General features: G+C 38.7%; 2 protein-coding genes across 2 annotated transcripts in view; both read right to left on the bottom strand.

Annotated features, from left to right (window-relative positions):
- LOC5574780 (switch-associated protein 70) overlaps positions 1 to 8,166 on the bottom strand; it is a 96,392-nt gene extending 88,226 nt beyond the window's left edge. The window contains exon 1 of the mRNA XM_021852514.1: positions 8,083 to 8,166. The gene's annotated coding sequence lies outside the window, so the exon portion shown is untranslated. The remainder of the gene's footprint in view (positions 1 to 8,082) is intronic.
- Positions 6,872 to 18,940, bottom strand: LOC5574781 (E3 ubiquitin-protein ligase RNF25). The gene is made up of 5 exons (XM_001655288.2): positions 18,612 to 18,940; positions 18,433 to 18,554; positions 18,243 to 18,311; positions 8,862 to 9,558; positions 6,872 to 8,707 (listed from the first exon to the last, which is right to left on the bottom strand). Exons 2-5 carry the CDS (start codon positions 18,438 to 18,440, stop codon positions 8,249 to 8,251), a joined length of 1,233 nt encoding a protein of 410 aa, XP_001655338.2. The 5' UTR covers positions 18,441 to 18,554; positions 18,612 to 18,940; the 3' UTR covers positions 6,872 to 8,248.
- Positions 18,941 to 27,183: the final 8,243 nt, after the last annotated feature.

Below are 27,183 nucleotides of genomic sequence, written 5' to 3'. Positions count from 1 at the left end.
AAAAACCTCAGTCAGCGGAGCAGTTTTTTCCAAAGTTGCTGATAAATCTAAGCAGAAGATTAATTATTTCTAATGTCTGCTACGTTTGCTGGCATGAAATTTCACTCAAATGGCTGTTTATGATTCGATGTGATGCAAACTTAATCATTTTTTGCTGAGAGGTTCATGTGAGGATTTGAACAGCATGCGCATAATTGGTATGCGCATGCGCATAATTGGTATGCACAAAGTGGAATAAGAAAAAAACTCAGCAATCACAGAAAAAGAAGACCGTCTTCGCGAGTCTCGTCTCAGGTCAAAACCAGGCGCCATCGGCACATTACGGAATGAGAATTAGAGTCTTTTTTGTCGCTGTTCAGTAGAATATGTCGAAACTAAAGAAAGAGCTTTTTGATGATTCCGGGTCATTTGACCGAATGCCGTTTGGTCGAAAGAGTCATTTAGCCGAATACAAACAACAGTGCAGAGTTCAGATCACATGTTGCAATCTTGATTTTGGGAGAGAATGATATTTCACCTAAGTTAACTTTTATGCTAAAAATATGTTTTGAATAAAACTCTTTATGAACGTATTATAAGCATCAATTCCAAAAAATATATCTTAAAAAATCTGGATCTGGAGAACCAACTAGCTGGTGGTGACCAATCGATTAAGTTTTCAGCTCAAACGGCTTCAGTATGGCTCTCCAGATTTGTGCTCTTTAAAATTTGAGCTTTGGTTTCGATTCATCTTCACTTTAAAATCAAAAATAGCGAGATTATGCCGAACTGTTTGTGAGATTCCTCAGTTTTTGTTATATTCTATTCTATTCTATTCTTGCTATCCCAGATTCTCTTCCGTCGTCTATCACCTATAGCAAACGAGTTCGTGGGAAGTTATCAAGCAGGTTTCATCGACGGCCGCTCGACAACGGACCAGATCTTTTCCGTGCGGCAAATCCTCCAGAAATGCCGTGAGTACCAGTTCCCTACGCACCATTTGTTCATCGATTTCAAGGCGGCATACGATAGTATCGACCGCGTAGAGCTATGGAAAATCATGGACGAGAACAGCTTTCCCGGGAAGCTCACAGGATTGATCAGTGCAACGATGGACGGTGTGCAAAACTGCGTGAAGATCTCGGGCGAACACTCCAGTTCGTTCGAGTCTCGACGGGGACTACGACAGGGCGACGGACTTTCGTGCCTGTTGTTCAATATTGCACTTGAAGGTGTTATGCGGAGAGCCGGACTTAACAGCCGAGGCACGATTTTCACGAGATCCGGACAATTTGTTTGCTTTGCGGACGACATGGATATTATTGGGAGAAAATTTGAAACGGTGGCAGATTTGTTCACCCGCCTGAAACGCGAAGCAATAAGAGTCGGGCTAATGGTGAATGCGTCGAAAACAAAGTACATGCTGGTTGGCGGAACTGAGCGCGACAGGGCCCGCCTAGGAAGCAGTGTTACGATAGACGGGGATACCATCGAGGTGGTGGACGAGTTCGTCTATCTCGGATCCTTGTTGACGGCTGACAACAATGTTAGTCGGGAAATACGAAGGCGCATCATCAGCGGAAGTCGTGCCTACTATGGGCTCCAGAAGAAACTGCGGTCAAGAAAGATTCACCCCCGCACCAAATGCACGATGTACAAAACGCTCATAAGACCGGTAGTCCTCTATGGGCATGAGGCGTGGACTATGCTCGAGGAGGACTTGCAAGCTCTTGGGGTTTTCGAACGCTGAGTGCTAAGGACGATCTTCGGCGGCGTACAGGAGAACGGCATCCTGGAAATACCGAAATTTCTTGCAGTATTTTCTTGTCAGCATTAATATTTGCAGCATATCAATGAGTTGATACAAATATTAAAATGGCCAAGCCCACTGTGCAGACTTGGGGTTTGAAGGTAGTTTAAAAAATCCGGCGATCAGATTATTCACGAATGAATAACATGATAGACGGAATATTTTTAAATATTGTGAGGGGAGAAACGGGGACAACCGTACCAACCGTTCCATTCAGGGAGATCGGGCAAAATCGTTGTAACGGTTTAATCAACGGTCCAGACGCATCGAGAATCAAAAGTTTATTTGAATGAAAACTGAGATTGGTCGAGCTCGTCGAAGTTTGTAAATGATGAGCAAGTCGAGTATTTCACATACAATTCAACAACTACTGAGAAAATATTAGCGCTAGGCTTTCGGGATGTTTTAGGACCGACAAAAGACACCATAGCTTGAGTTACATATTAGACATTACGAATTTAATGACTTACTTCGTTTGACAGAGTGGCATTCTTCTTCAATGGCGCTTTTTTATCATTCGCTATTCCTGTTTCCATTTCATTGAAATTACACTGAAATTGAGTCATCTTAAACACTACACCGCTTATTTTTTCTTGATTGATTGATGAGTTTATAATCGTAGATTTTGTTATGCATTAATTACTTTATTAATTTATTAAACTGCTACAAATGTGACCAGAATCTGGCGTATCGATTGAAATTATTTTTTTTCCTTTGATAATCTCAGTTCACTGTAAACACTAAGCGTACCAACTTTTTAAATTCTTCTCTTTCTCTCTACAAATGTAATATCAGTAATAGTTTTGACCGCCGTAATTTCTTGGTTGCGCTTCCAAAACGAAACAACAAGTTGTGCCTTTGGTTTTCCTCACAATATGTATTTATTGTGATACTTAAGATGTTACTAATATTGGATTTCAATAAATTCACGCATTATCCCAAGCGATAAAAAGAGGAGAATTCAATACATGTTGCGTAAGTTAATGAACTTTTCCGAACAAGTTTATAAAATTGTTATAGATATTCGATTCTGTTTCTTGTTGCTCATCATAATTTGCGCTATAAAATAAAGTATACACGAACAAAATCACACAGGAACTAATCAATACACACGTGTGCTGCTTAAAATAAGTGTTTGATTGAATCAAAACTGGCATCAATGAACACACTAGCAACAATACAAGGATTTTTCTGTACAACTCTACGTTAACACAATTGCAGGAATGTAACCATTTTGATGACGTGCAGTAACGTAATTTGCATATGGCTTGAAGGGAGCCGATTGATTTTCTGCAATATCTGATTCACTAGTTTTGAACCCCAAAGAGGGCTTGCTGATTCATTGAATAGGATTAGTTTTTGCTTTAGGTTCGTGAGCTACCCTTTCGATCGATGAACAATGGTTTAAATTCGTATTACAAGTAAATAGTTATGACCCTCCAAAGTTGACGGGGTTGGTGGTCTGATGGCTACCGCTTCTGCTTCATATGCAGAAGGTCATGGGTTCAATCCCAGGCCCGTCCCTTTCCTCGTACTTTGTAGTTGTATATCTCTCACTTGCTTCTATCTTCCGTTCTAAATATATCACACTCAAACTATTCGTTCATAGCAAACGCTAGAACCAGAGACGGACAAGTAACCGTTTCCCTAAAGCCCCACGCACAATGTGAGCGGCAGCGCGGTACAACGGCATTACGGCAAGCCCATCTTGAGCTACACTCGACTTGTCAAGTCAATGTTGAAAAGGATTTAGTCAACATGGGATTGATAACTAAAGTGTAGATCAAGATGGGCATGCCGTTTTGCCGTTGTACCGCGTTGCCGTTCACATTGTGCTTGGGGCCTAACGCTTCCTACTTCCACGCGCACGCCTTTCTTACGCCTGATACATAGGCAGTCTGCTAACCACAAAAGCAAACCTCTCTGCCATGCCTTTCCCCCAATCCATACACTCCCGCATGAACTGACGTGGATGCAGTGGAATATACGGTCTACGTGGGAGTCAGTTCAATGCATCATCAATTCCTCCCCCTTCCCCTCATTGGTCTGCATTCTGACGTGGCAGGTGCCATTGTTGCCTAAAAATAGAAGATCACCAGCACTTATACACTGAGGATGCCTGTTAGTCCCAAGCAGTCATTCGGTTGGTTCCTTGTGTAAGTGCAGCTGATCTGGCGATACTGGAGTGCATTCACGGGCGGCCAATCAAGCTCAAGCTCAAGCTCATGACCCTCCAAAGTGCCCATGGTCGCAGAAACTTTGAACAATCTCTGGTGATACCACTATATTTAATTATAAACTATTACACAAATTAATATTACATCAGCACCAAGCTTGAACCGAACAGTAACTAAATTAAAAAATGACACTTCGATGAAGTACTTAGGTTACCGCATTAAACTAGTACGCACAGATAGATGATCGTGTGTTGGATTCGCCCCATTTGTTCCAACTGTTTAACAATTGTTCAATGTGATAACTGATGAGATTGTTTGTGATCGAAATTTGATGCAGATAGTTGCCCAAAGTATCCTTCGAATATTAATTGCGAGATTTCTTCAGCAGTTCATACAGTGTTGCTTTAATTGACTGCCTAAGAAGTTCATCCAAGAATTGTGTACAAGATACCTACAAGAATTCAACCCGATTTTTTTAAGGTTCATCACACAAATTACTCCATATATTCCACCAGGAATTGCCTCGAAGATTTTTTTTTAGAAATTTCTTCACAAAATCCAGGAACTCAGTCAGGGATCAATGCTTTTTTAGTACACCTTCAATGATTTAACCAGAAATTGCTCAAGAAATCCGTCCAGAGGTTTTTAAGGGTTTCCTCCAAAATTGTAATTCCATTTAGTTGAATTTCTTCAAGGTTTCAATCAGCATATTTTTTCTAAAAAAAGGATACCTCCAGGAATTACTTCGAGAATTTTTCAAGGAAGTCAACTATGAATTTATCCAGTAAATTGCTAGTCATTTTTGTTAGAAAATATAAGAGAACATCCGGAAGATAGGTATTTATAAAAGAAAACACTGTTACTTCAATGGGGCCTAACTGACATGAGCGATTTCTCTTCATTGATCCTCTCTTTCGTCAATAACTTCGCTAAATTAGATAAATCTGTAATATTTCTTGTTAACGAAGCAATTCTTCATACTACAGCACAAAAATCAAGCGTGTGCTAGAATAAGGGCTGATGTAGTGTTTGCTGGTGTGTAACCTTTAATTTACTTTTGAAGAATTCATGGATATTTTACTTGAGCAATTATTCGAAAAATGTTTGGAAGAGCTGGATTAGTAATTCTTAACAGTTCTCCTAGAATAATCCCCGGGAGAAATGGTGGTTCTTATAGAAATCCATACGAGAATGGTTGAAAGAATAAACGGAAAATCGATGTAGGAACTCTTGGAGAAATCTTGTAGCGTTTTCAAGTAAATCTCCTGAACGAATAACGTCAACAACTCTGGAATTGACCTTTGAGGATTTACTTGGCTGGATTCCTGTAGGAAACTTCGGAAAAAATCAGTGGAAGAATTAGTGGAAAAATCTATGAAGCAATTGAGAGTAATCCCTGTTCAAATTTCATGAAGAACCCTTGGAAGAATCGTGTAGGATCTCTGGACATTCAACGTTTAACATCTGGATACCACTAATTTTAATTAGTCATGTTTTTTTTTTCGAATTTCTCCAAAATTGCATACAGAAAAGTTCTACAGCAGTTTCTGAAGTATTTCTTGCAGAATAACGAATCGTTTTTCTTTTTTTAATGAAAGTTGTTATTTTTTTTTAGAATTACAAGTGATTACTGCTCGTATTTTTTTCAGGAATTCCATCAGAAGCTGATTCATTTAACGTTTCTTCAACGGCCTTCTTAAGGAATACCTCCATGAAATTAGTTTAAGATACCTTCAAAAATTCGACATGGTTTTTTTTTTAAGGATCACCCTGGAAATAGTTCTCTAGACTCCATTAAGAATTTCTTTAGGAATTCGTATAAAGATACTTTCACAATTTTCTCAAGAAAATCTTGGAGTTCATCAAATGATTTTTCAAATGATTTCGCTAGGAGTTAGTCCAAGACTTTCGTGGTGGACCATTTCAAGAACTCAAGCAATAATTTCTTCACGGATATTTCAACTGATTTCATAGGATTTTCTTCAGAATTGTCGTTCAGTTTTTCAAAGATTTCAACCAAGAACTTCTCTAAGGATACCTTTAGAAGTTACTCCACAGATTCCTCCTATTTTTTCTCCAGAATGTCCAGCAGAAATTTTTTGATAGATTGCCCAAGAAAGTTCTCAAAGAAATATCCAGGATTTTCCCCAGGGAATTGCCAAGTACATTGAAAATTGTCCATTATTGGAGTAATCTCTGAAAAAAATTCTGAAAGTATCGCTATAACAAATGCTACATTCATATATGATAAAATTTCTGTAGATGAATTCTCACGAGGATCTCTAAAGCTTCTGAGGAAATCCTGCAGAATTTTCTAGAAGGCAGTCCTTTAAAAAACATTTTACAGAATCCTCGAAGAAACTTGCGTAAAGTGGTTCGGATAACTGCTGTATTATTTGCTTATGTGAAACCTTAAATGAAATATTGAAGAATCCATGGAGTGTTTACTTGGAAAATTACTCGAGTATTTTTGGAAGAACAGTAGGGGTAATTCGGGGATAAAATGTTGAAGAAATTTCTAGATAAATTTCTGAATCAACTCAATGATGAATCAAATACAATGGAGTCTATTAAGTTCCTTAATAAAAAAAATCCCAATAGATTTCATAAAATAATCACCTAAATAATTCTGAAGCAATTCTTGAAATAAACCGTAGATAAATTCTCGAAGGAATCCATATGGAAATGGTTGGAGAAATAACTGAAAATTCGATATAGGAAATTCCTGAAGAATTAAACTCTCGAATAAACCCTTGCTGATTTTCTCGGACGAACTCCTGAAGAAATCTTTGGAAAATAAATCTGCTAAAGTAACTAATGGAAAGTCGGTAGAAAACTGGAAAAGGTGGAAATATTTCTGAAGAAAATTCAAGAATAGCTTTTTTTTAAGTAATACCTGTGTAAATTCATGGTTGAGTATTTTGTATCAGAATTCACTACAAGGAGAAGGAAAATAGTGACTCAAGATACCATTTTGGTTAAAAAACAGTGAGGCCTTATATTACACATAGATACTTTTAGAGACTTGCATTGAAAAAGAGACCAAGTCTCTCAAAAAGAGACCTGCTATCACCCCTGATGGACTCAAACCGATAACTTGAGTAATGATCAGCCAAAAAGCTGTATAGTTTTGGATTCAAGATTCTTCATTGTGTAAGAAAGAAAGTGGGAGACACCTTTCACGTTCAATACAAGATTTCATCATAATCATTAAAACACTGTTCGTAGGTTACGAAGGTGCCAAAACAGTAGTTTTGCATATACTTTGGAAAATGACTGAGGTTTTTTGGAGGAAAAAATCATTGGAGAAGCGAGAAAAAGTGACTTTTAAGTATGACGAACTCGCGAAGAGCAAAAAGCCACCTAAATAATGAATAATAAGTGACTTTCAAGACCATTTTGCTTGGAATTTGGAATTTATTTTTCCTCAGTGTAGGAGACAAACTTTAGAGACCTATCATTGAAAATAGAAATTTTTCGGAAACTTACATTCAAATAGTGACCAAGTCTCTAAAAAGAGACCTGCTACCAGCCTTGCAAGTCAATAGAATTATCAAATCAAACAATCTTTAGTTATCTCAATCAATGGCACTAGTCGTGAAATGTAAAACAACACACAATTTCAACGAAATCCAACACAGACACGCATTACCCTGATAAATCAGATACATAATACACCTAATATCATTGCAAAATACCTATCACAAAGCAGTGCTGTAGTAGCACTTGGGGGGATGCACAGCCTCCATCGTCGGCTGGGACAACAGATTCGAACCGAACTTATCAGAACTTCCAGCAGCAGTGCCAACAACGGCACCACGACAAACATCTCCTGCTTCACCGCCATTGGCACGCTAGGAAAAAAGTATGATACTCTAATCAGTCGAATGGGTTTACACGTTTGGGGTTGCGCTTGAGACAGCGTTACGCAATTTGATTGACTATTACTAATGGTGCTACATCTACTGCTACGAATACCATTTTCATGATAACCATTGCCGGGTTTCTGGGTGATGATAGTGCTACTTAGAGCGGATAGTAGAGGAGCAAGTGCTCCGGTAATTGCGTATTTTGCCACATCGATCCTATCGAGCGAATGATTTTGTACGAGCTTACCTTGCTGGGCCAAGTGTTAAATCAGCAATCGTTGCCGCCGCGGTAAAGTGTCGTCATCCAGCAGACGCGCTGCTCGATCCAGGAGCATTAGCGACGACCTATGGTGCTGCTGCTGCAGCTTCAGTGCACTATGGGTCCACTGTTCGATTTCTGGGGGCAACAATTGTCACCTAGCACCGGATGCGCAGGGATTGTTCATGTTCTTCTGACTGGTTCCTGTATTGGCATTGGTTGCAGTTGAACTTCCGCCGTCACCTCTATGATGATGACCTCCGCCGCCATGATGGCGATGATGATGATGATGACCACCTCGGCGATGACGATGACCACCACCTCCCCTATGATGATGGTGAGAATTGTTCTGCTGAGACTGAGAAGCCTCAACGACCTCCACAGTTGCTCCTGGTCCATTCTGAGGAGCACGATTCGTTCGATGGTTACCCTGATGATGATTTCGACTCCCTCCGGGGCCAGCCCCGAAATGTCTAGACGAGTTTCCGCGATCGTGTTGTGCGAATGTTTGACTATTAACCGCCGATGCGCTGTTTTGCTTATGCACTTGCGATACCGGTAGAGTTTCTGCCAGAGTGTTTACCTGTGGTACTTCGTTTGCACCTTTTGGTGCCTGAAAATAATCGATAATAGTTCAAGGATGTTTGTTACTAATACATATAGCTTTCTTGGGATTAAAATTCTAGGAAATGGTACGGAAACGGTTCATTTTGGAGAACGGAATTCTGGGGAATGTTACAGAATCTCAAAATACAATTAGAACTCACCTCACTGTTGGCACCCTCTGTTTCGATGGCAATCACGTTACCCTCCTCGGCGTCCAGATCGATGATTCCGCCCCTGCTCTTCTGGTGCAAATACAGTCGACTCATTTGTGCTTGCAACGTTTTGAGCTCATCGGTGACACGAAACTTGGGCGCATTGATCAGCTCACTCGGTGGTCTGCATTTGGACAGTGGTTCCACTTCGACCTCGATAGGTTCCCTACAAACCGGACACTGTGCCTGATAAGGTTTGGTTTCTTTCTGCTTCCACACTGGCATTTTGGCCAGCTCATCGTCGTAGTTTCGCTTCGAAGCATTCAAATGGCACGCCAGGCAATGACTGTGCAGATAGTGATAGCATGCCGTTTTAGTGAAGGCGTCCCCCTCTTGGAAGCCGTACAAACAGATCACGCACTGCCCCGAAGGGAGGTTACTCTCAGTCAAGTGCTCCCGAATGATGTCGATCAAATCGAAGACCACTGGTTGGCCCACGGATTCGTCTAGTTTTTGCCGCACCGCCGCCTCGATGTTGTTGATAATGTTATCATCGAGACCTCGAGGGTTTTTTAACTTTATGGCCGGTTTGACATCCGGGTAAGCGGGACCCGGAAGCACCTGTAAGGTTATGCACACGTACTGACTGTCCAATTCTTCGCCGACTGTGGGAAACACTGTCGTTTCGATCATCTCCGGAACGCCGCTGGAATAAATGAGGATACAAATTGTGTGGTTTAGAATGAATCCCTCTCATTGTTGAATACAGTTTTGCAAAACTAGCAAGTTTACCCTAATGATCGATCTCAGCGTCTTACTATCAATAGTCATTATTATAGTGACTATTTAAGAGTAAGGCTACCTTAGGTTTCTATTACAGTCTCCTACAAGATTCACTTTTTGGTGGCAAATGCAATGCTTCACAACGCCTACTTTCTACTTGTAAATTTCGCGAAAATGAAGCTGGAATTAGATTATTTATACCGTTGTTACAAAAGAGGTATTTTTTATTATGGCAATGTAAAAACCATATTAAAATAAGATTGTCGCCACTTATTCCTACTCAGTGAATCTACTAGTCATTTTCCTAAGGGTTCCTAAGTATGTATCTAGCTAGCTAATAGTAAGAGTGGCTACGGATCATTCTGGTTGGCAAAAGGCAAACTGAACGTCACCAATAGTATTAATGTCCACTTCGAATAGATTAATTATTTGAAATGGGCATCAATTCTATCAATGACGCAGAATGTCCGTTGGATCACATCCGAGATATTAGTGCGTCTATGCCGTATGAATTATGACTCGGCTTTAAGCAAAAAATGCCAAAATGTGATACCACCACTAGAGTAAAGTGGGGCAAAAGTTCGAGTGGGGTAAGAGTTTCTTTTTAAGATTTCTAGCTCAATTCAAAACAAATCTTATAAATGTCACGGTGGTTTGAATGCTATTCAAGTAAGAGACTTTCAATCCAAATATCATAAAAATCGATTGAGATTTGGAAAAGTTATGGCTATTTGTTGTTTTTCGACGTGAATATTGTAATTTTTGGTCAAACTTTCGTTACATGGAACCAATTGAAGATAAAATCTTTTTCAATATTTTATGTAAGGGCATTTCTGGGCTTATCATAAGGTTGCTTTGAGGTGTATTAGTTTTTGCATAAATGCTTGAAAACAATTTTTGGCCCATAGTGGGGCAAAAGTTCGAATCAGCGGGGCAAAAGTTCGACCTATGTATAAAATCACGGAAAAATTTACAAATTGCCTAAAATCCACATATTATCTTCAAATTTAGTTCAATTAGTCTGATCGTGTGAAAACTGTCACCAAAATTTTACATTTCTACTTAGTTTTGCGAAAAACTGCTATTTTTGAGTATATTACAATTAACCCGGTTTTGGGTAATTTTTGATGAAAATTCAGTGTGTATTTTTCGTCAAACATAAGTTTACGGCTGGTGTAAAGTATTCCTGTCATAAAAGTATCGATATTTTGTGTTTTAGCCAGCGAACTTTTGCCCCACACTAGATTCGAACTCTTGCCCCACCGGTGGGGCAAAAGTTCGAATAAGACAATCAATTTTGAAACTGTTATAACTAAAAATGGGTAAATATTTTGACACAAGTTTGTTCAGCAAAATTATAGCCAATATGTTGAAGGTTCACTGTATGGTATTTGTTTTGTTTTAACTGCTATTGTTTTTCTGGAAACTTTGATTATACCACTAAGGTCGAACTTTTGCCCCACCTTACTCTACAGGTTACGCCTTTGGTTTCCATCATATGGGCTAATGGATTATGCCCTCCCATCGCGGCAAGGTCGCATAACCAAGGGGAGGGGGTTTATCAAAGTTGGTCATTTTGTATCGAAAATCGAAAAAGTTTCAGATGTTTTGTCCAATACTGTACGTAATAAACGTTTCTAAAACTAAATACTTAAGAAATCTTCTAATCAACATTGCAATTCTACAAGAAATTCGTCGAAAGATTACTCAGAAAATACCTAATGATATCTATCTGGGTTTCTTCGGTTCTAGGAGGTTCTAGGATTGTGATGAATATTATCAGAGTTAAAAATAAAAGCCTTCAAAGATCACATAAGTGATTCTGGTAGGAAGATCGTGTTATTTTTTATTGTACCTAATTAGTTGCAACAAATGTTATTTGAATATGTTTTATTATGCAATCTTAATTGTATTTTGAATTACAAGAAAAATATTGATTATTCTGGCAAAATTTTATATTTTTTTGTAATTACGAAATTGAATGAAACTCTCTCTAATTCCTTAAATAGCTTTTTAACTCATGCATTCATAACAATTTTAAGCAATTTGAATTTCAATTGGTAGGAAATACAATGTCAACTATATGCCCAGAAGCATTGATTCATAACTATGGGGCATTGAAAATCGTACCACAGTTATGAATCGAAGATAAAGGCTGATCTCGCCAATTCCTTGCAAAAAATATCTACAGCGATTCCTCTTCAAATTGACATTTCTTTTCAACTGTGTACTGCGATAAGAAAAAAAAAAGGTTTCTTTGACGATTCCTTGCCGGAATTTTCCAAGCATCAAATTACTTTTTAGCAACAAACCAGGTATAAGGTGAAGGTGAATCGAAGCCAAATCTCAAAATTATAAGAGCACAAACCTAGAGAGCTGAGCCGAAAACTTAATCGATTGGTTACTATCATCAGCAAGTGACGTCTACACTAGGCCGACCCTTATTTTTCGAAAATGTGAATGTTATTAGCTCGTCATTGCAAAGTGCTCGTTTTGTTATTCTCATTTGCTCTTTGCTCACCAGAGCGTATATTCAAATTGACAGCTGTTCATTTTTAGTACAGAGCCCGTGTGACTATTCTTCTTTATCGATCGATTCTATTTGTGGATCTGATCTAAAGTTGCGCCCCTCTTTTACACTCGACCATCGTCAGTAGATGAAAGAGCACGTGATGTTGCATATCAGTCCAGAGCGAAGTCCGTTGTTTCTTGCGCGTTGGTCAATTGCCGTGTTATCCGGGTTCACTAGAGCAGCGGTTTTTAGATCGTGCTCCGCAGAGCAAATTCGTACCAATGCTTTGAAATATCTCAACTTTTAGGTTTAAAATATGCTTATAATTATATCAAACCAAGCCATATAGAGAATTTGGGTTGATATTATGTAATTGAAAGATTGAAAGTATTCTGGCGGCGAATATTTGATCATATATTTTGTATGGTATAGTTTTGGCTGTAAAATTGGATTTTCCTTGATTTAGATTCCATTTTCTCCAAAACAATAATTTGAAACTTTCAGGGTATTCGTCGAAATAAACCGAACTGAAGTAACTCCGATAAAAGTCTAAATTTCGAAACGGTTTGGAATATCTCACGGTTTTTTTTTATTTTCTTTAGGCTAAATAGCCCGTCATTCGTTTTAGCAGCCATGTTGATATTTTAGCTCCCAATTTCAAAGCGATAAAACTCAGTTATCATAGGTAATTCTTCTTCTTCTTTCTGGCATTACGTCCCCACTGGGACAGAGCCTGCTTCTCAGCTTAGTGTTCTTATGAGCACTTCCACAGTTATTAACTGAGAGCTTACTGTACCAATGACCATTTTTGCATGCGTATATCGTGTGGCAGGTACGAAGATACTCCTATGCCCTGGGAAGTCGAGAAAATTTCCAACCCGAAAAGAACCTCGACCGGTGGGATTCGAACCCACGACCCTCAGCTTGGTCTTGCTGAATAGCTGCGCGTTTACCGCTACGGCTATCTGGGCCCCTATCGTAGGTAATATAGATTCCGAAAAGTATCACTACTTGTGCTTAATTGTAAAAAATCATGCTGATACTTTTTCAGCTATGTCAGTGCAAAACCAAGTTATTTTCATTAAATCGCAATCGTGACACGAAATATCCACAATAATCGATGCCCAGTACAAAATTCAAAGACGACCTACTTCGCCTTAAGCGTGGAAAAGAAAAATTACGCTACAGAAATTTGCTAAGTTGTTCGAACTTGAAATGTAAGTCGGGATATTTCCTAATCATAGCAGGTCTACCGCAAGCCTCAAATTTTAAAGTTTCAAAGGATTGTTCGAAGACAAAACAAGTAATCGAGCGATTATTTTTAATTCAATTAAAAAACGGTTAGTTGTGAGCGGTTGGTTTGCTCGGCAAACTCATTCACTTTTAAAAGTTATGCAAATTACAAAACACACCAGCCACCCACAAAATACCGTTTGTTAGTTAATGAAAAATAAAATAACTCGGTTACTTACTTTGTCTTCGAACAACTCACTGAAACTCTTTGGAAAATGACTAGTAGTCATTGACTACATTGTAAAAAAAATCACAAAATTTCAGGTTATTTGTAGTTTGTCATCCAAATTTCAGTCAATTCGGACTACTAGAAGCTGAGATACAGTGCCCCAAATTTGGGCATTTTGTATGAAAAAAAAGCATTTGGTTACTAACTGTAGTCACTGGCTGTAAACCTCACTTCACGATTTTAGTAGGAATTATCGGAGATAACGAACAGGTGCTTCACGCAACGCTTTATTTTCAAAAAGTGCTCCGCGAGCCAAAATGGCTGAAAACCCCTGTACTAGAGCATGTTCGCTCAGAAGAGGGTCAGGTTGTCAGTTCGCTTTCAGACGGCCATGGTGTTAGACGGGTGGAGGTCGTGTCGTTTTCATGCGGACTGACCAAGGCTTTTTGTTCGGGGGGACTGGGAATCAAACCCATGACCATCCGCTTATGAAGCTTACTATGCCACTTTGCCCTCCAAGTGCTCGTTTTGGTTAAAAAAAAACAGGTTAAAATTCAACGGACTTCAACGTACGTGGACGCTAAGTGGTCCCCCAACGGCCCTGAAGGTATCAGATGTAGAAGATCCCGTGCACAAAATCGAGCTTGCTACTCTAGTGAAGAAAATAATCTTCTGTGCTAAATATAAACGCGCGCAGAAGAATTTGTTACTAGCCGCTTTTTGTACTCTTGCTGCGTGACCTAGAGCAGTGAGCTCGATTTTGCGGACGGGGGTCATTTACACCCTATACCTTCAGGGCCATTGGGGGACCAACTTAGCGTCCACGTACGGACTTTAAATTTTTACCTGATTATGTTCTTACCAAAACAAGCACTTTACAATGGCGAACTTATAACATTAAATGAAATTTTCACATTGTAATTGTAATTGCTCAATCCACACCCTGGCAGACAATTGTCCGCCAATCTAGACACGGGCTGGGTGAGGACCTACCAAGCCTCCCCCGTTAACATGTCCTATACCGTTTAGCACACCGGGTTCTTCCACAAGCAGGCGCCGGAATTAAAGCGGTCCCACGAGTTTCAGATACATTAAATAGATATAGTCCCTCTGGCACTAAACCGAATAGCGCCCTCCACCTCATCACCAGCACTGCCCATCCCGCACGCCAAACAAAATGCCGGAAGTGGCGCGCCGTGTAGCACATCAGATGTTCTACAGAGCACACCACCTCCGACACCATGCTCAACGTACAGCAAAGACAGCGCTAATAAAAGCGGAAGGCGCACCACTCGGTTCAGTGCCAGAGGGACTATAAGTATAACGAAGAAGAAATGAAAAGATAGTAGAGTTGGTTCGGTTGTTTGATTGCTGAAACGAAAAAAACAGAAACAAAGTGTTAACATTAAAACGGGGTTTTATAATTGATAAATGTATCGATAGTTTCTCATCTGTTACGTTTCCTTGTCGTAGCGCTGTCGATTTTTTCCATCTCCAGGGTGTTCATCTCCGCTCGAGCAATGAGGACCATGATGAAATGAGAATATAAAAATGTGAGCATTAGTGTTGATCTACTAATAGATTAATTTAAACTGCTTTTCATGTGCTTTCAAGCCCTAAGTAACTTGTAAACTCCTACTCAATTATGTTTTGTTGGCCTCCACGTTTTATTTAGACACAATTTTTATTTAGAAAACTATTTGGATCCGAGATTTTAGGTGCAGATTGAGTATGTTTAATAAAACAAGCATCCTGTTTTCCTGTTGATGATTCTGTTATTTATACCAGCTGTATACAAGAATTTATTAATGTAATATATGGATATTGAATAAGTTTCAACGCGCGATTATAATACTTCAGTTTTCGTGCAGTTGTATTGGTGTATGTAGTGGGAAACCAATCAGTTTGGTGATTCTAACGGTAACAAATAGCACGACGAAAGGAAAGTTGATAATCTATCATCATTATGATTTCAGTCCTAATTTCATAATCCGTTTAATAAATTCCGCGTATGCTTCGGCAATTTTAACAATTTATACATATGTATTCGAAGAAAACAGACTACGAGCATTTATTACCTTGCAACACATTCATAAGTGATCAGATATTTATCATTTTCTACAGCCTAATTTAATAATACCTACATTGGGTTGTAACAAAAAAATTGATCTTGGGATGTTGATTTGCCTCCTAATCATAGTTTCGACAATAGTCACATGCTTACTATCCCTTATGGCAGTGTTGTTGATTCTATTGTCTATCGCTCATCAGTTTCGCGCTACCCGGCAGGGACTTGGTCCTATGTACCCAATACTCTGCTATGTCTTAACTTCACGCAATACATTCTGTAGATGTGTGATACAGTTTGCGGAATATTATGATTTATCACTTCATCCAGATGAAAAATTCTGTTATGGTACCATATTCACATATCAGATAACTCCCACCTGGAACGATGTAATACATCGGAGACATGTAGATTCAGATGTATGTAGACGATCTATGCCTAGTTCGGCTCTGATCGACAGGCAATCAGTGTATTCAGTTTTTCAACTAGCTTGAAGCGATGAACGTATCAAGACAAGCTCTCCACTATATCTGCTAGCAATCACCGGTCGTCGATAGACATTTCGGTTCTTTTCTGCTAAAGAAAGATCCAATTGTATGCCAAAGACTATGGCTCATGCTTTTCAATACAGCTGGAAAAACAAGAACTACACCCAGCACCAAATAGTACGTAACTATGAGGCGGACCGGAAGGTTTGATGAGCAATCCCCACCAACATTAAATGAAATTTTCACATTTTTCGAAAAACAAGGGACGGCCTACACTACACGCAAAATAAAACTGTTGTGTTATTTTAAAAACACAGTCATTGGAAACAACCTGTTATGTATTCATTGAATTTTCCCATCAATTTGTTCATTCCAATGTAGATATTTTTTTTTGACAATAAAACTTTGATTAGAAATTATTTGTTTTGCTCGATTTTAATTTCAATTGGTATGGGGTATTATTTGTTCAATCAAAAATTAAGTTTTTCTTGCATGGTATTCAGTTGGAGCTGCCTGACAGCTTTACTTGTCAAGGCTGAACTTTCGGTCTGGCTTGTGCCAAGTGTCCCCTCTACCAGGACCAATACTCAGACTGACTAGGCTATTGTGCCCACTTGAACACTGTTTTTTTATAAGTATTGTAACATGATAGTTACTGAAAACAGACACATTTTCCCTTACTTCTGAGAAAAGGAAGCATTGTGAAAATTACCAACTCCATTAGAATTTGTTTGAAATAGTAGTGTCATTACTATACTGTCTAGTCAAAATAATTTTGTCATTTAAATGTCCTTTTTAGTCATGCTATTGTGATTACTCCTGTCTTTTACGTAAGATTAGAGCCTTGAATGTCAATTGGCTTCAAGTCTTATCAAAATTGGTCTGTTTAGTCGTAGTTCTAGTTCATTTAGCTATTCTTGTTGTTGAAAGTATTTATTGGTCAATTCGTTTATATGTCTTCAAAGAAATAAGTCACATTCCTTGGCTGTTCATCACTTTCTCGAAACTAGCAATCTCAGCGGCATATTTTACATAGTCATAAATATAGTTACCTTAGGCTTTAACATATATTACAGTCTCCTTCAAGATTCATTGGCAAATGCAATGCTTCACAACTATCTATCTACTATCTAGGCTTGTAATTTTTGGAAAAATAGTTTTTTATACCATTGTTGCAAAAGAGGTATTCCTTATTATGGTAATGTAAACTCCATATTAAATTAAGATTGTCGCCACTTATTTCTACTCAGTGAATCTACTAGTCATTTTCCTCAGAGTTATATTCTTTACGTCGTAGAAATCAGAGAAATTCTCATAAACTCTTATGCGACTATACCACACTTTCTTCAGAAGTTTCTTCAAAAATTCTGCGAGGTAAAGTTTCTGAAATTTTTCTAGTTTTACTCCAGAGATTTCTTCTGGAATACTTTCAAAGACTACTCTAGAGATCGCACTAAAAAAAATTCCACTCTTTTTTCAAGGAATTCGTCAGGAAATTCATGCAGCGGGTTTGCAATTTTCCAGGAATTTGCTCCAGGAAACCCTTGAGCGCGGAAATGGCAACTTTGGCAAAGAAAGCTCTCAGTCACTAACTGTGGAAGTGCTCATAAGAACACTAAGCTGAGAAGCATGCTCTGACCCAGTGAGGACGTAATGCCAAGAAGAAGAAGAAAATGTTGAAGACCATTTTGATCAAGAATAAGACTTGACTTTTTAGGGACTTACATTAAAATAATGACCAAGTCTCCAAAAAAAAAGCCCCCCTATTCCAGCCATGATTGGCTGGAACACTAATTTTCGCAGCCAGGCCTGGTTCAAGTTAAAAAGTAGAACTAGAAAAGGAACTGTAATGGTTTTGTGTGGTCCCTCCCAGTCACATTCAAAATCAGAACAAAAATTGAATGAGAGGTGTGTAGTAAAATCGATTTTCTCTATCATCTGGCTAACCTTTTGGAATTCGAAAATTGAACTCTATTGCAGTTGTGCAATCGATTTTTTTTTTCTAATGCAAAGTAGACTGCATCGCCAGAAATCAAAAAAGAGAGGATTTTTATGATTCCACAATAAGGACACTTACCTACTGTTCCGGATAATCGTAACATCGTCCATCAGAATCGCTTCCAGCGATTCAACTTCGTCAATTAACCTACGAAAAGCGATCCGGAAGAATGTTCAATCAATATTGACGCCCAAAGCTTGTCATAAGGAAAAACGCTTTTCCTCTCAATAGGAAATCGATTTTCCCCATGCGGTTTTGCTATACTTACGCATCCATTTGCTTTTTTGTTATCTGTGCGCTTTTGGTCCTCTCGTAGATTGAGCTTCAGGATTCAACCCGAAGGATTTTTATTCGCAAAACTCGTCCTCACCTCGAGCAGAGCTAACCTGGCTATGGGGAAAAATCAATTTTCCGCACCTAGTCGTTTTCCATACGTCTGATTCTCACCTCCTCAACACAATGCTCCTGTCCTGCAAAAATGCACGATGCAAGTGCAAATTGCAGATTTTTCTTTGCTTTCTTGCCACTTTCGATTCGGAAGGAAACAATCAACGCTGATATCAACCACTCACTGATGAGCACGAAAAACGAAAGGGCAGACCACAACGGTGGTCCACAAGTCCTACAAGATGCTCGGATCGGAAAACGTCGGAAGTTTTTCAATTTTTAATTCTGATGCAGATGTTGAACAATCCGAAAAACGTAGTCGAATAAAGCCAGAGGAAAGGAAAACAATCCGCGCACGAAAGGAAGCCTGCGTTCCTTTTGACAGACAGTTAAAGTGACAGACTGCGGCGAAGGAGAAACGGGATAACGGCGATAACGGTACATGGAGGTAAAATCGGTAAAATGCCGAATCAAAACAAAACAGGAAGCATCCATGAATCACGCGTCTGCTAGATTTTTTTTGGGAATTGCGTAACGTAAAGGCCCAAACGCAATGATAGCGGAACGGAACCGGAGTGTGTAAGCTCAAGCTCCATTTGCCTGAGTGTAGTAAACTCAACTTCGCTACATTTTTTCAAACCTGTTGTGTAGTAGCACCTCAACAGAAACGTAATCGCCTATCTCGATGCGTGTTAAATATTTTCTTGCAAGAAATGCTCAAGAAAAGTCTTTTTCTTTGATCGTAGTATGCAGTTGAAAAGAAATGTCAATTCAAATGGAACTCACTGTAGAAAATTTCTTGACCATTTCTTTCCGCAGAAATTTTTACTTTTCTTGAGCTGAACAGCATACTTAAGCTAAGTATACTGTTTCGCTCAAGAACAGTAAAGAAATTCCTTGACTGAATGGGTCAAGAAATTTCCAACAGAGAGCCCCCTTTGAAATGACATTGCTTCTCAACTGCGTACTGCGATCAGAAAAATGTGATTTTCTGGATCATTTCTGAGAAGAAATTTTCCATGCATCGAGATAGGCGATTCCTTTTCTTGTCAGTAGCAAATCAGCCTTTAAGCGAAGTATGCACTTCAACAGAAAAGTAATCGCCTATCTCGATGTGTGGGAAATTTATTGCAAAAAAAGCTCAAGAAAAGCATTTTTCTTTGATCGCAGTACGCATTCGAGAAGAAATGTCATTTTAAACGGAGCAAACTGTAGGAGATTTCTTGACCATTTCTTGAGCAGAAATTTTTACTTTTCTTGAGCGGAACAGCATACTCAGTTTCAAACTAAGTATGCTGTTTCGCTCAAGAACAGTAAAGAAATTCCTTGACTGAATGGGTCAAGAAATTTCCTACAGAGAGCCCCCTTTGATGTGACATTTCTTCTCAACTGCGTACTGCGATCAGAAAAATGTGATTTTCTTGACCATTTCTTGGAAGAAATTTGATTCTATAACATTCCCCAGAAAACCATTCCCCCGAAACCCATTCCCCAGAATAGGGTCCTAAAGCCCTGTCCCAATTTTAGTGCCAAACGCTTAAGTTTAGGCCAAAAACACATGTTTACTCAATTTTCTAATGTTTTCCGTTGGTTTAAGCCCAAAAAACATTTTTTTAGATTTTGTCACATCCTTTGGCTTAAACTCAAATTTTGGGTGTATTTTGTTTTCCGTGTCCCTTACGAAATGTCAGATAGGAACAACCCCAGTGGTCGAACTAAAACCCCTGTGGTATTTTTGTCGACTAAGCGAACGTCAAACATGATCAGAAGCGTCAAGGTTCATTTATGGACCAAATTTTAAAATTAAAGTTTAAACATGATATAGCCATTATTTTAGCGGGAAAAATTGCTAAAGTAGTTACAGTAACATGCTTTTTCGTGTTATTAAATAAAAACAGGATTTCATTAAAAATTTTAGGACCCAATTCCATTCCCCAGAATCTCATTCCCCAGAATGTGCCATTCCCCAGAATTTCACTCCCCAGAATGAACCATTCCCCAGAAAACCAATCCCCAGAATGGACCATTCCCCAGAAAATTATATACCTACTTTAAAGTTTTGAAATAATCTATTTAAAAAACTTGAAAATTAAACTCCATACAAAGTTGTTTACAAGTACATGAGAAGATTAGCATTGGTGCTGCTAATTATGAACACTTTAATTCAAATTTCATTTGCAAATGAACTATCACAGTAGTTTCACTTTTATTGGCACTTATGAAGACTGATAAACCAGTCTATGGGGAAACACAATATCCAATAAATACTACTCATCACTATTCTGCACAAAATAGAGCTACACCCTTCTTTCGGTATAGTAGTTTCCAAATGTATAATTTCACATGTATGTCCAATTTTCATCAAATGTAGTGATGTATGCAGCTTTTCATCAATGTTTTAAGAAGGTGCATCATCTCTTACTTTTTGGGGCAACACCGATTAGAATAAAGACGTTCGTAGTATCATATTATACGTTTCCGATATAATGATTACGTAAACTCGGCAAAATAAAAACTTACTATTCCGCACATTAAAATGATACGCCCTTCTTTACGTCAAGTCTAAATTACAAATGACTTGTTTGATTTTGCACAAAATAGTGATACACCCTTCTTTCAGTCTTATCCTGTTGACGATATAGACAAAATGTTCCGTAAGGATACTAAATGGCAAGAAGGCAATTGGCATAATTGATTAAATCTCGCGTAACTTTTCAAAACGGCCTATCTAACAATTCACACATTTCGAGTAAATCGAGCTTGAAGGTTGTGAAAATATATTTTGAAACTGTATCAAAATGAAACAATTTTTCCCCACTGTGTTGCTTGTAGAGGGAAGCAGTGTAATAGAGTTCAACGTAAGAAATGAAATTTTGTCAATTTATTTGGAAATTACACTGAAATTTATAAAAACATCAAATAGGACGTTTTGACCAAAAATATGTACATAGGATAAATCACATAGGTCGTTCTGTTTCAACAATTGTTACATTGGACATTCACTTCGGTCATTTTTTTTTCAGTTATAGTAACATCGGACATTTTGATTGGAGCACACAGCAAGCATGTTTTATTTCATTTTGTATCCACGTGCGTTGAACTGCTTCAACATTCAAGTTGAACTGCTCATTTTGTTGCGGTGTGATAATCGCAGGCACCAGCTGTGCATTGTTTTGATTCATTTGAAGAAGGGACGAATGACCTTCGGGTTAAAGTCTCTCACAAACAACAACAATTTGATTCATTCAATGCCACGCCGTCACTTTTTCTCCTCCGTCTATGTGTCCTATGTAACAACAGAAGGAGGGGAAACGTTGAGCTGTATTTGGGACTTTATGCTTTCTCGCTGTTTCTCTCTCAATCTTCCCCCCGTTTCAATGCTGGTTTCGCCCACACTTGTTCGTGTGTGAGTTACCCACTGCACAACGGGTGGTGACGACTGTGTTGCATTCGGCACCAGCCGTCGGCGCAAACAAGAAAAAGCGGTGGGAAATACAATAAAATCATGATGCTCAATATCTTTTCCCTACATGCACTCAATACGCTGATAACATGAAAAGAGAACTGGCAGCTGAGCGAATGCTGATCCAATCCAGCGTAAGCCTAAAACATGATTTGGCAAAAAGACCAAAATACAGTTTTGTGTACCTCGTTCTCTTTTTGTTATTTGAGCGTATTCAATATTGCGAGGCAGAGCGACTCTGAAAATATCGACATTAATAAATAATAAATAATAAAATTTTTGTTGCGGTGTGCTAATCGGAGACACCAGCTGTGCTTTGTTTTGATTCATTCAATCCCACGACGTCACTTCTTCCCCTCCGTCTATGCGTCCTATGTAACAACAGAAGGAGGGGAAACGTTGAGCTGTATGTAGGACATTTTGCTCTCTCACTGATTCTCCCTCAATTTTCCCCCCGTTTTTATGACGGTTTCGCCCACATGATCATGTGTGAGTTTCCCACTGCATGACGTGGTGGGGGTGACGGCTGTGTTGCAAGCAGCTCCAGCCGTCGGTTGAAACAAGAAATTGCGGTGAGGAATAATGACGATGACGACGCCGTCCATCTTGTTGTAGGAACTTGAGAAAGGAGCTCACGCCTAACAAATACATACAGCTTCTCCGCTCTTCGGTGATTGATCGCTCTGCAAATATGTGTGAGCAAGTCGCGCATGTACGTTGCTCGTGTTGCTGCCGAGAAGCATATTTATATGCTTGATCGACCATGCATCTGAATCAAATTGATACAATGACATCATGATGCTCAATCTTGTGCTCAATATCATTCCCCTATATGCACGCAATGCGCTAATAATATGAATAAAGAAGTTGCAGCTGATCCAATCCAGCGAAACGGTAAAACATGGTTTGGAAAAAAGACCAAAATACAATTTTGTGTAACTCATTCTCTTTTTGTCACCTGAGCGTTTTCAATGTTGCGAGGCAGTGCGACTCTGAAAATATCGACTGAAATTATTGAGAAGCAGTTATTATGGCATTCTATACATCTAAGTAGTGTCTCAGACACGCTTCTACAAATCATTCTACCTTTTAAACTCCATTCCAAAGCTTTATTCAGGAATGTCCAATGTAACATTAGAATCGTGTTTATTCATAAAAGTTACATAGGACATGTGGTTGGTTCTCTGATCAAAGGTCGAATGTAACAATTGATTAAAAGCGATGCAGTTTTGAACATTGGTCATTTTGGTAAACTTTTAATAGATTAATTTGTTGTTAATATATCAGAACGAGTGTTCTAGTGTGCTGCTAAGTGATGCAACGCAAATGATTTGCAATGATAATCTCGATTTGTTTACATTTGTTACTTAGGACGTTTTGAAAAGTTACGCGAGAAATGATCAAGGACCATTTGATATAATGGTCATTTGGCCAATGACCATTTGGCATGACATGAAGAACATCATTTTTGAAAAGAAGGAGCATAAGTATGGCTGGATGGCAAATGGCTTTATACCAAATCATTTTATGCCAAGTGACTTTATGCTATATGGGCTCTCCATCGATATATTTTGCCTATATCATTAATGAGATAATACTGAAAGAAGGGTGCATCACTGTATATGCAAAAATAAACATATAGTCTGTATATTCTATGGGAATGTATTAAAAGAAGGGTGTATTATTATAATATGCAAAAAAGTCATGAATAGGGGGATTAGGGGCATATTGGACACATTAGGTAAATGCTTATTATACATAGAATGGAAATATGTTTCTTCTAAAATTAAATCTACCGCTTCCACCACTTTGCTTATAAACTGATTTGAAGCTGAGAAAAAAATATAGTAGAATTTCAGAGGACAAATGAAGCAAAGAGTAAACTTTTATACCGTCAAAAAGTTCATATGCAATACAGATTTCGTACAGTTTATAATGTTTTGCTGAAATATGCATATTCTCAGAGAGTAAGGGGGTGTCCATTTCGCCCTGTGTGTTCATTATGCCCCTAACCCCCATACCTACATATTTGTTTTGTTACATCAGACCTTAGCCTGTCACATAAGTGACTCTTCTTTTCTGACGTTACGTCCCTACTGGGACAGAGCCTGCTTCTCAGCTTAGTGTTCTTATGAGCACTTCCACAGTTATTAACTGAGAGCTTACTATGCCAATGACCATTTTTGCATGCGTATATCGTGTGGCAGGTACGAAGATACTCTATTCCCTGGGTAGGCGAGAAAATTTCCAACCCGAAAAGATCCTCGAACGGTGGAATTCGAACCCACGACCCTCAGCTTGGTCTTGCTGAATAGCTGCGCGTTTACCGCTACGGCTATCTGGGCCCCCACATAAGTGACTCACGCAAAGCAATAATTAAAAAAGAAAAAAATGGATATTCATATAGCTTTCTGGGGAATGAAATTCTGGGGAATGTTACATTCTGGGGAATGATTTTCTGGGGAATGGTTCATTCTGGGGAACGGAATTCTGGGGAATGGTTTTCGGGGGAATGGTTTTCTGGGGAATGTTATAGAATCAGAAATTTTCCACGCATCGAGATAGGCGATTACTTTTCTTGTCAGAAGCAAACCAGCCTTTAGCTTGAAATGTAAAGCGCTCAAGTAAAGTTTCTCTTTTTTTACCAAAGTACCAGCTCCATTTCATTTGTACGGCAGGCGTTACCGACGTTATGAAATCAGCTCTACTTCTCAGCAGCGTACAGCTGAAGTAATTTCGGTAGTGACGTCACTATTTGCGCTGCATTAGAACAGCGGGAGACTGAAAGAGAGAACTAGTGGCACGCTTCAATCATGTGCGCCACCTTAGTAAAATTCATCCCAAGTAACCACAAGCATTATACTATTGCATTAATTTGGTCGAAAGTCAACATTTTTTGTATAATAATGTTATCATGCATTTATTCAATAACTGTCAAGCAATGATGCATTTGATTAAAATTGTAAATGCTTTGTAGCATTATTTATATATAGCATTATGCTAAGCGTTTAGAGGGAATATACAGTTATGCTATCATACAAGATTACATAACCTCATTAAACGCACTCGAATCTGTAATAAATAAGTAAGACCGCAGACAGACGTTTAAGCAGGAACAAATTTATTCAAAATTCCTGTGTAAATTCTACCGTGGTGTCACCTAGGGAGCAAATTGCTGCAGTACAGTGACAGTTTGTAAAAGCACGTGGCTTCATCTTCTCGCTTACCACCCAGTCCACCACCCACTGAACAAAACTATCAAAACAATCACTTCAAAAATGATTCACACAATTGTGATACTTACACGCCAATTTATTTTAAATGAGTAACGATCATTCAAGGGTGTTATACTAGCATGAATCTGTGAGTAAATTGAATGCCAACTTGTGGTTAAAATTACAATGGATTTTATTGATTTTTACATGAGAAATTGGATCCAAAAGGGAACATCACCCACCCAGCCCAAAACAAAGGTACATAGTTTTTAGCGTTGAGCACGCCGGCTGTGGGAGCGGTTGTGTGTCGTGCTGTCAACGAAATGTGATCGGGGTGGTGGCGGGACACATACGCCACTAACGCCATCTGTTAGCTGATTGCCACTTGGCGATTTGTGGCGGCCATGTTTTTACACAAGTAGCTGAGTCTAACTTGAACGTCTGTCTGCGGTAAGACGATCGAGCACGTTCGCACTCGCTCATTACGTTTTGTGGGATATGGAAGAATAATAAAATGACTTTCTTTCATCTCGAACCCCCATTTCATGATCTAAGGATATATGTATTCATTCAAAATTGTTGTATTTTATCTATGAGACTCTTTTATTCATAAGGAGCGGAGAGGAAATGTCGATCAATTTCTCTCCCCTGAAATCTGTTCAATGCGCTAGGGGTTTGTTTTGTGGGTTATGTTCTGTTATTTCCTCTACGAGAAAGAATGATCAAATTCTTTCTATTGATGTTTCATTTGGTGAGGAAAGAAAATCAATCGCCGAAGAGAATTCTTTCTATTCGTAATAACTGGGCGAATAGTAATGTTAACACACACAGTGGCTTCGTTAATTTATCTTACCTTATCACATCAGTAGCTTTAGCACAGGACACCAATGCGCCAGGCATCCAGCACACCATCATCCTAGTTGTGGGTTCGAATCCTGATTCCAACAAAAAAAGAACATTGATATGGTAAAGAAATCCAAAGGTAGCCAATGGATTCATTGTTTTGTTTATTTTTAACGCAAGCCCTAAACATACATTATTTTAAGCTAATATACATCATGAACCCTAAATATACAAACATAAATGCTTTAGTAGTAAGGCTTGTGCATTAAAACTGCTTTACCAAGTATTGCATTAATTTGGTTGTTGTGGAGCCCTTTTCCACTTTAACCCCTCTACCGGCAGCTTCTTTTTTTACCGCAAGAAAAAAAATCAAATCGCGATAACTTTTTTGTTTCTCGGTATATTTGCACCATTTTTTCACAAGTTCTCAAAAAACTCTTCTAGTTTGTGGATCCGTGTCGATATTGATGATTGGTGATCTGGTTTTAAAGATATTCCAATGTTCCTTGGGGGACCGACATTTTCCATACAAAATGTCTTAGGCGGCCATTTTGTTTTACGTCAACTTATCGAAAAAGTATAATGTGGGCTATACAATGCTATATAATAAGCGTCGGTCCCCCAAGGAATTTCGGAATATCTCTGGATCCAGATGACCAATGCTCAATATCGACACGGATCCTCAAATTAGAAAAGCTTTTTGAGAACTTGTGAAAAAATGGTGCAAAAATACCGAAAAACAAAAAAGTTATCGCGATTTGAATTTTTTTTCCTGCGGTAAAAATGAAGCTGCCGGTAGAGGGGTTAATTATGCTTTATAAAGCTCTTAAAGGTTAAATCTGATAGCACACTATAGAGCAAACATAAAGTATTCATATACAGCTTCGTGGTTACTTGGGATCACATTGAGAGGAATCATTCCTTGACCGTTTCTTGTCCTATCCTTTTGCACAGTACTTATGATCAGCGTACAGGCCATTTGACTGGTTGAACAGGATATTAGCAGAGTCTATGTACAGAGAGTTGCGCGAAGAGACTTCTTTGAATGATTATTTTTCTTCATCTTCGAAAATATCCCCTATTTGTTTTGCTGGTCTGCTCAATAGGTAGA

The sequence above is a fragment of the Aedes aegypti genome, chromosome 3 (assembly GCF_002204515.2).
Source record: "Aedes aegypti strain LVP_AGWG chromosome 3, AaegL5.0 Primary Assembly, whole genome shotgun sequence".
Lineage (NCBI taxonomy): Eukaryota > Metazoa > Arthropoda > Insecta > Diptera > Culicidae > Aedes > Aedes aegypti.
The sequence above is the reverse complement of the archived record's forward strand: the minus strand, read 5'-3'. Positions and strand labels throughout refer to the sequence as shown.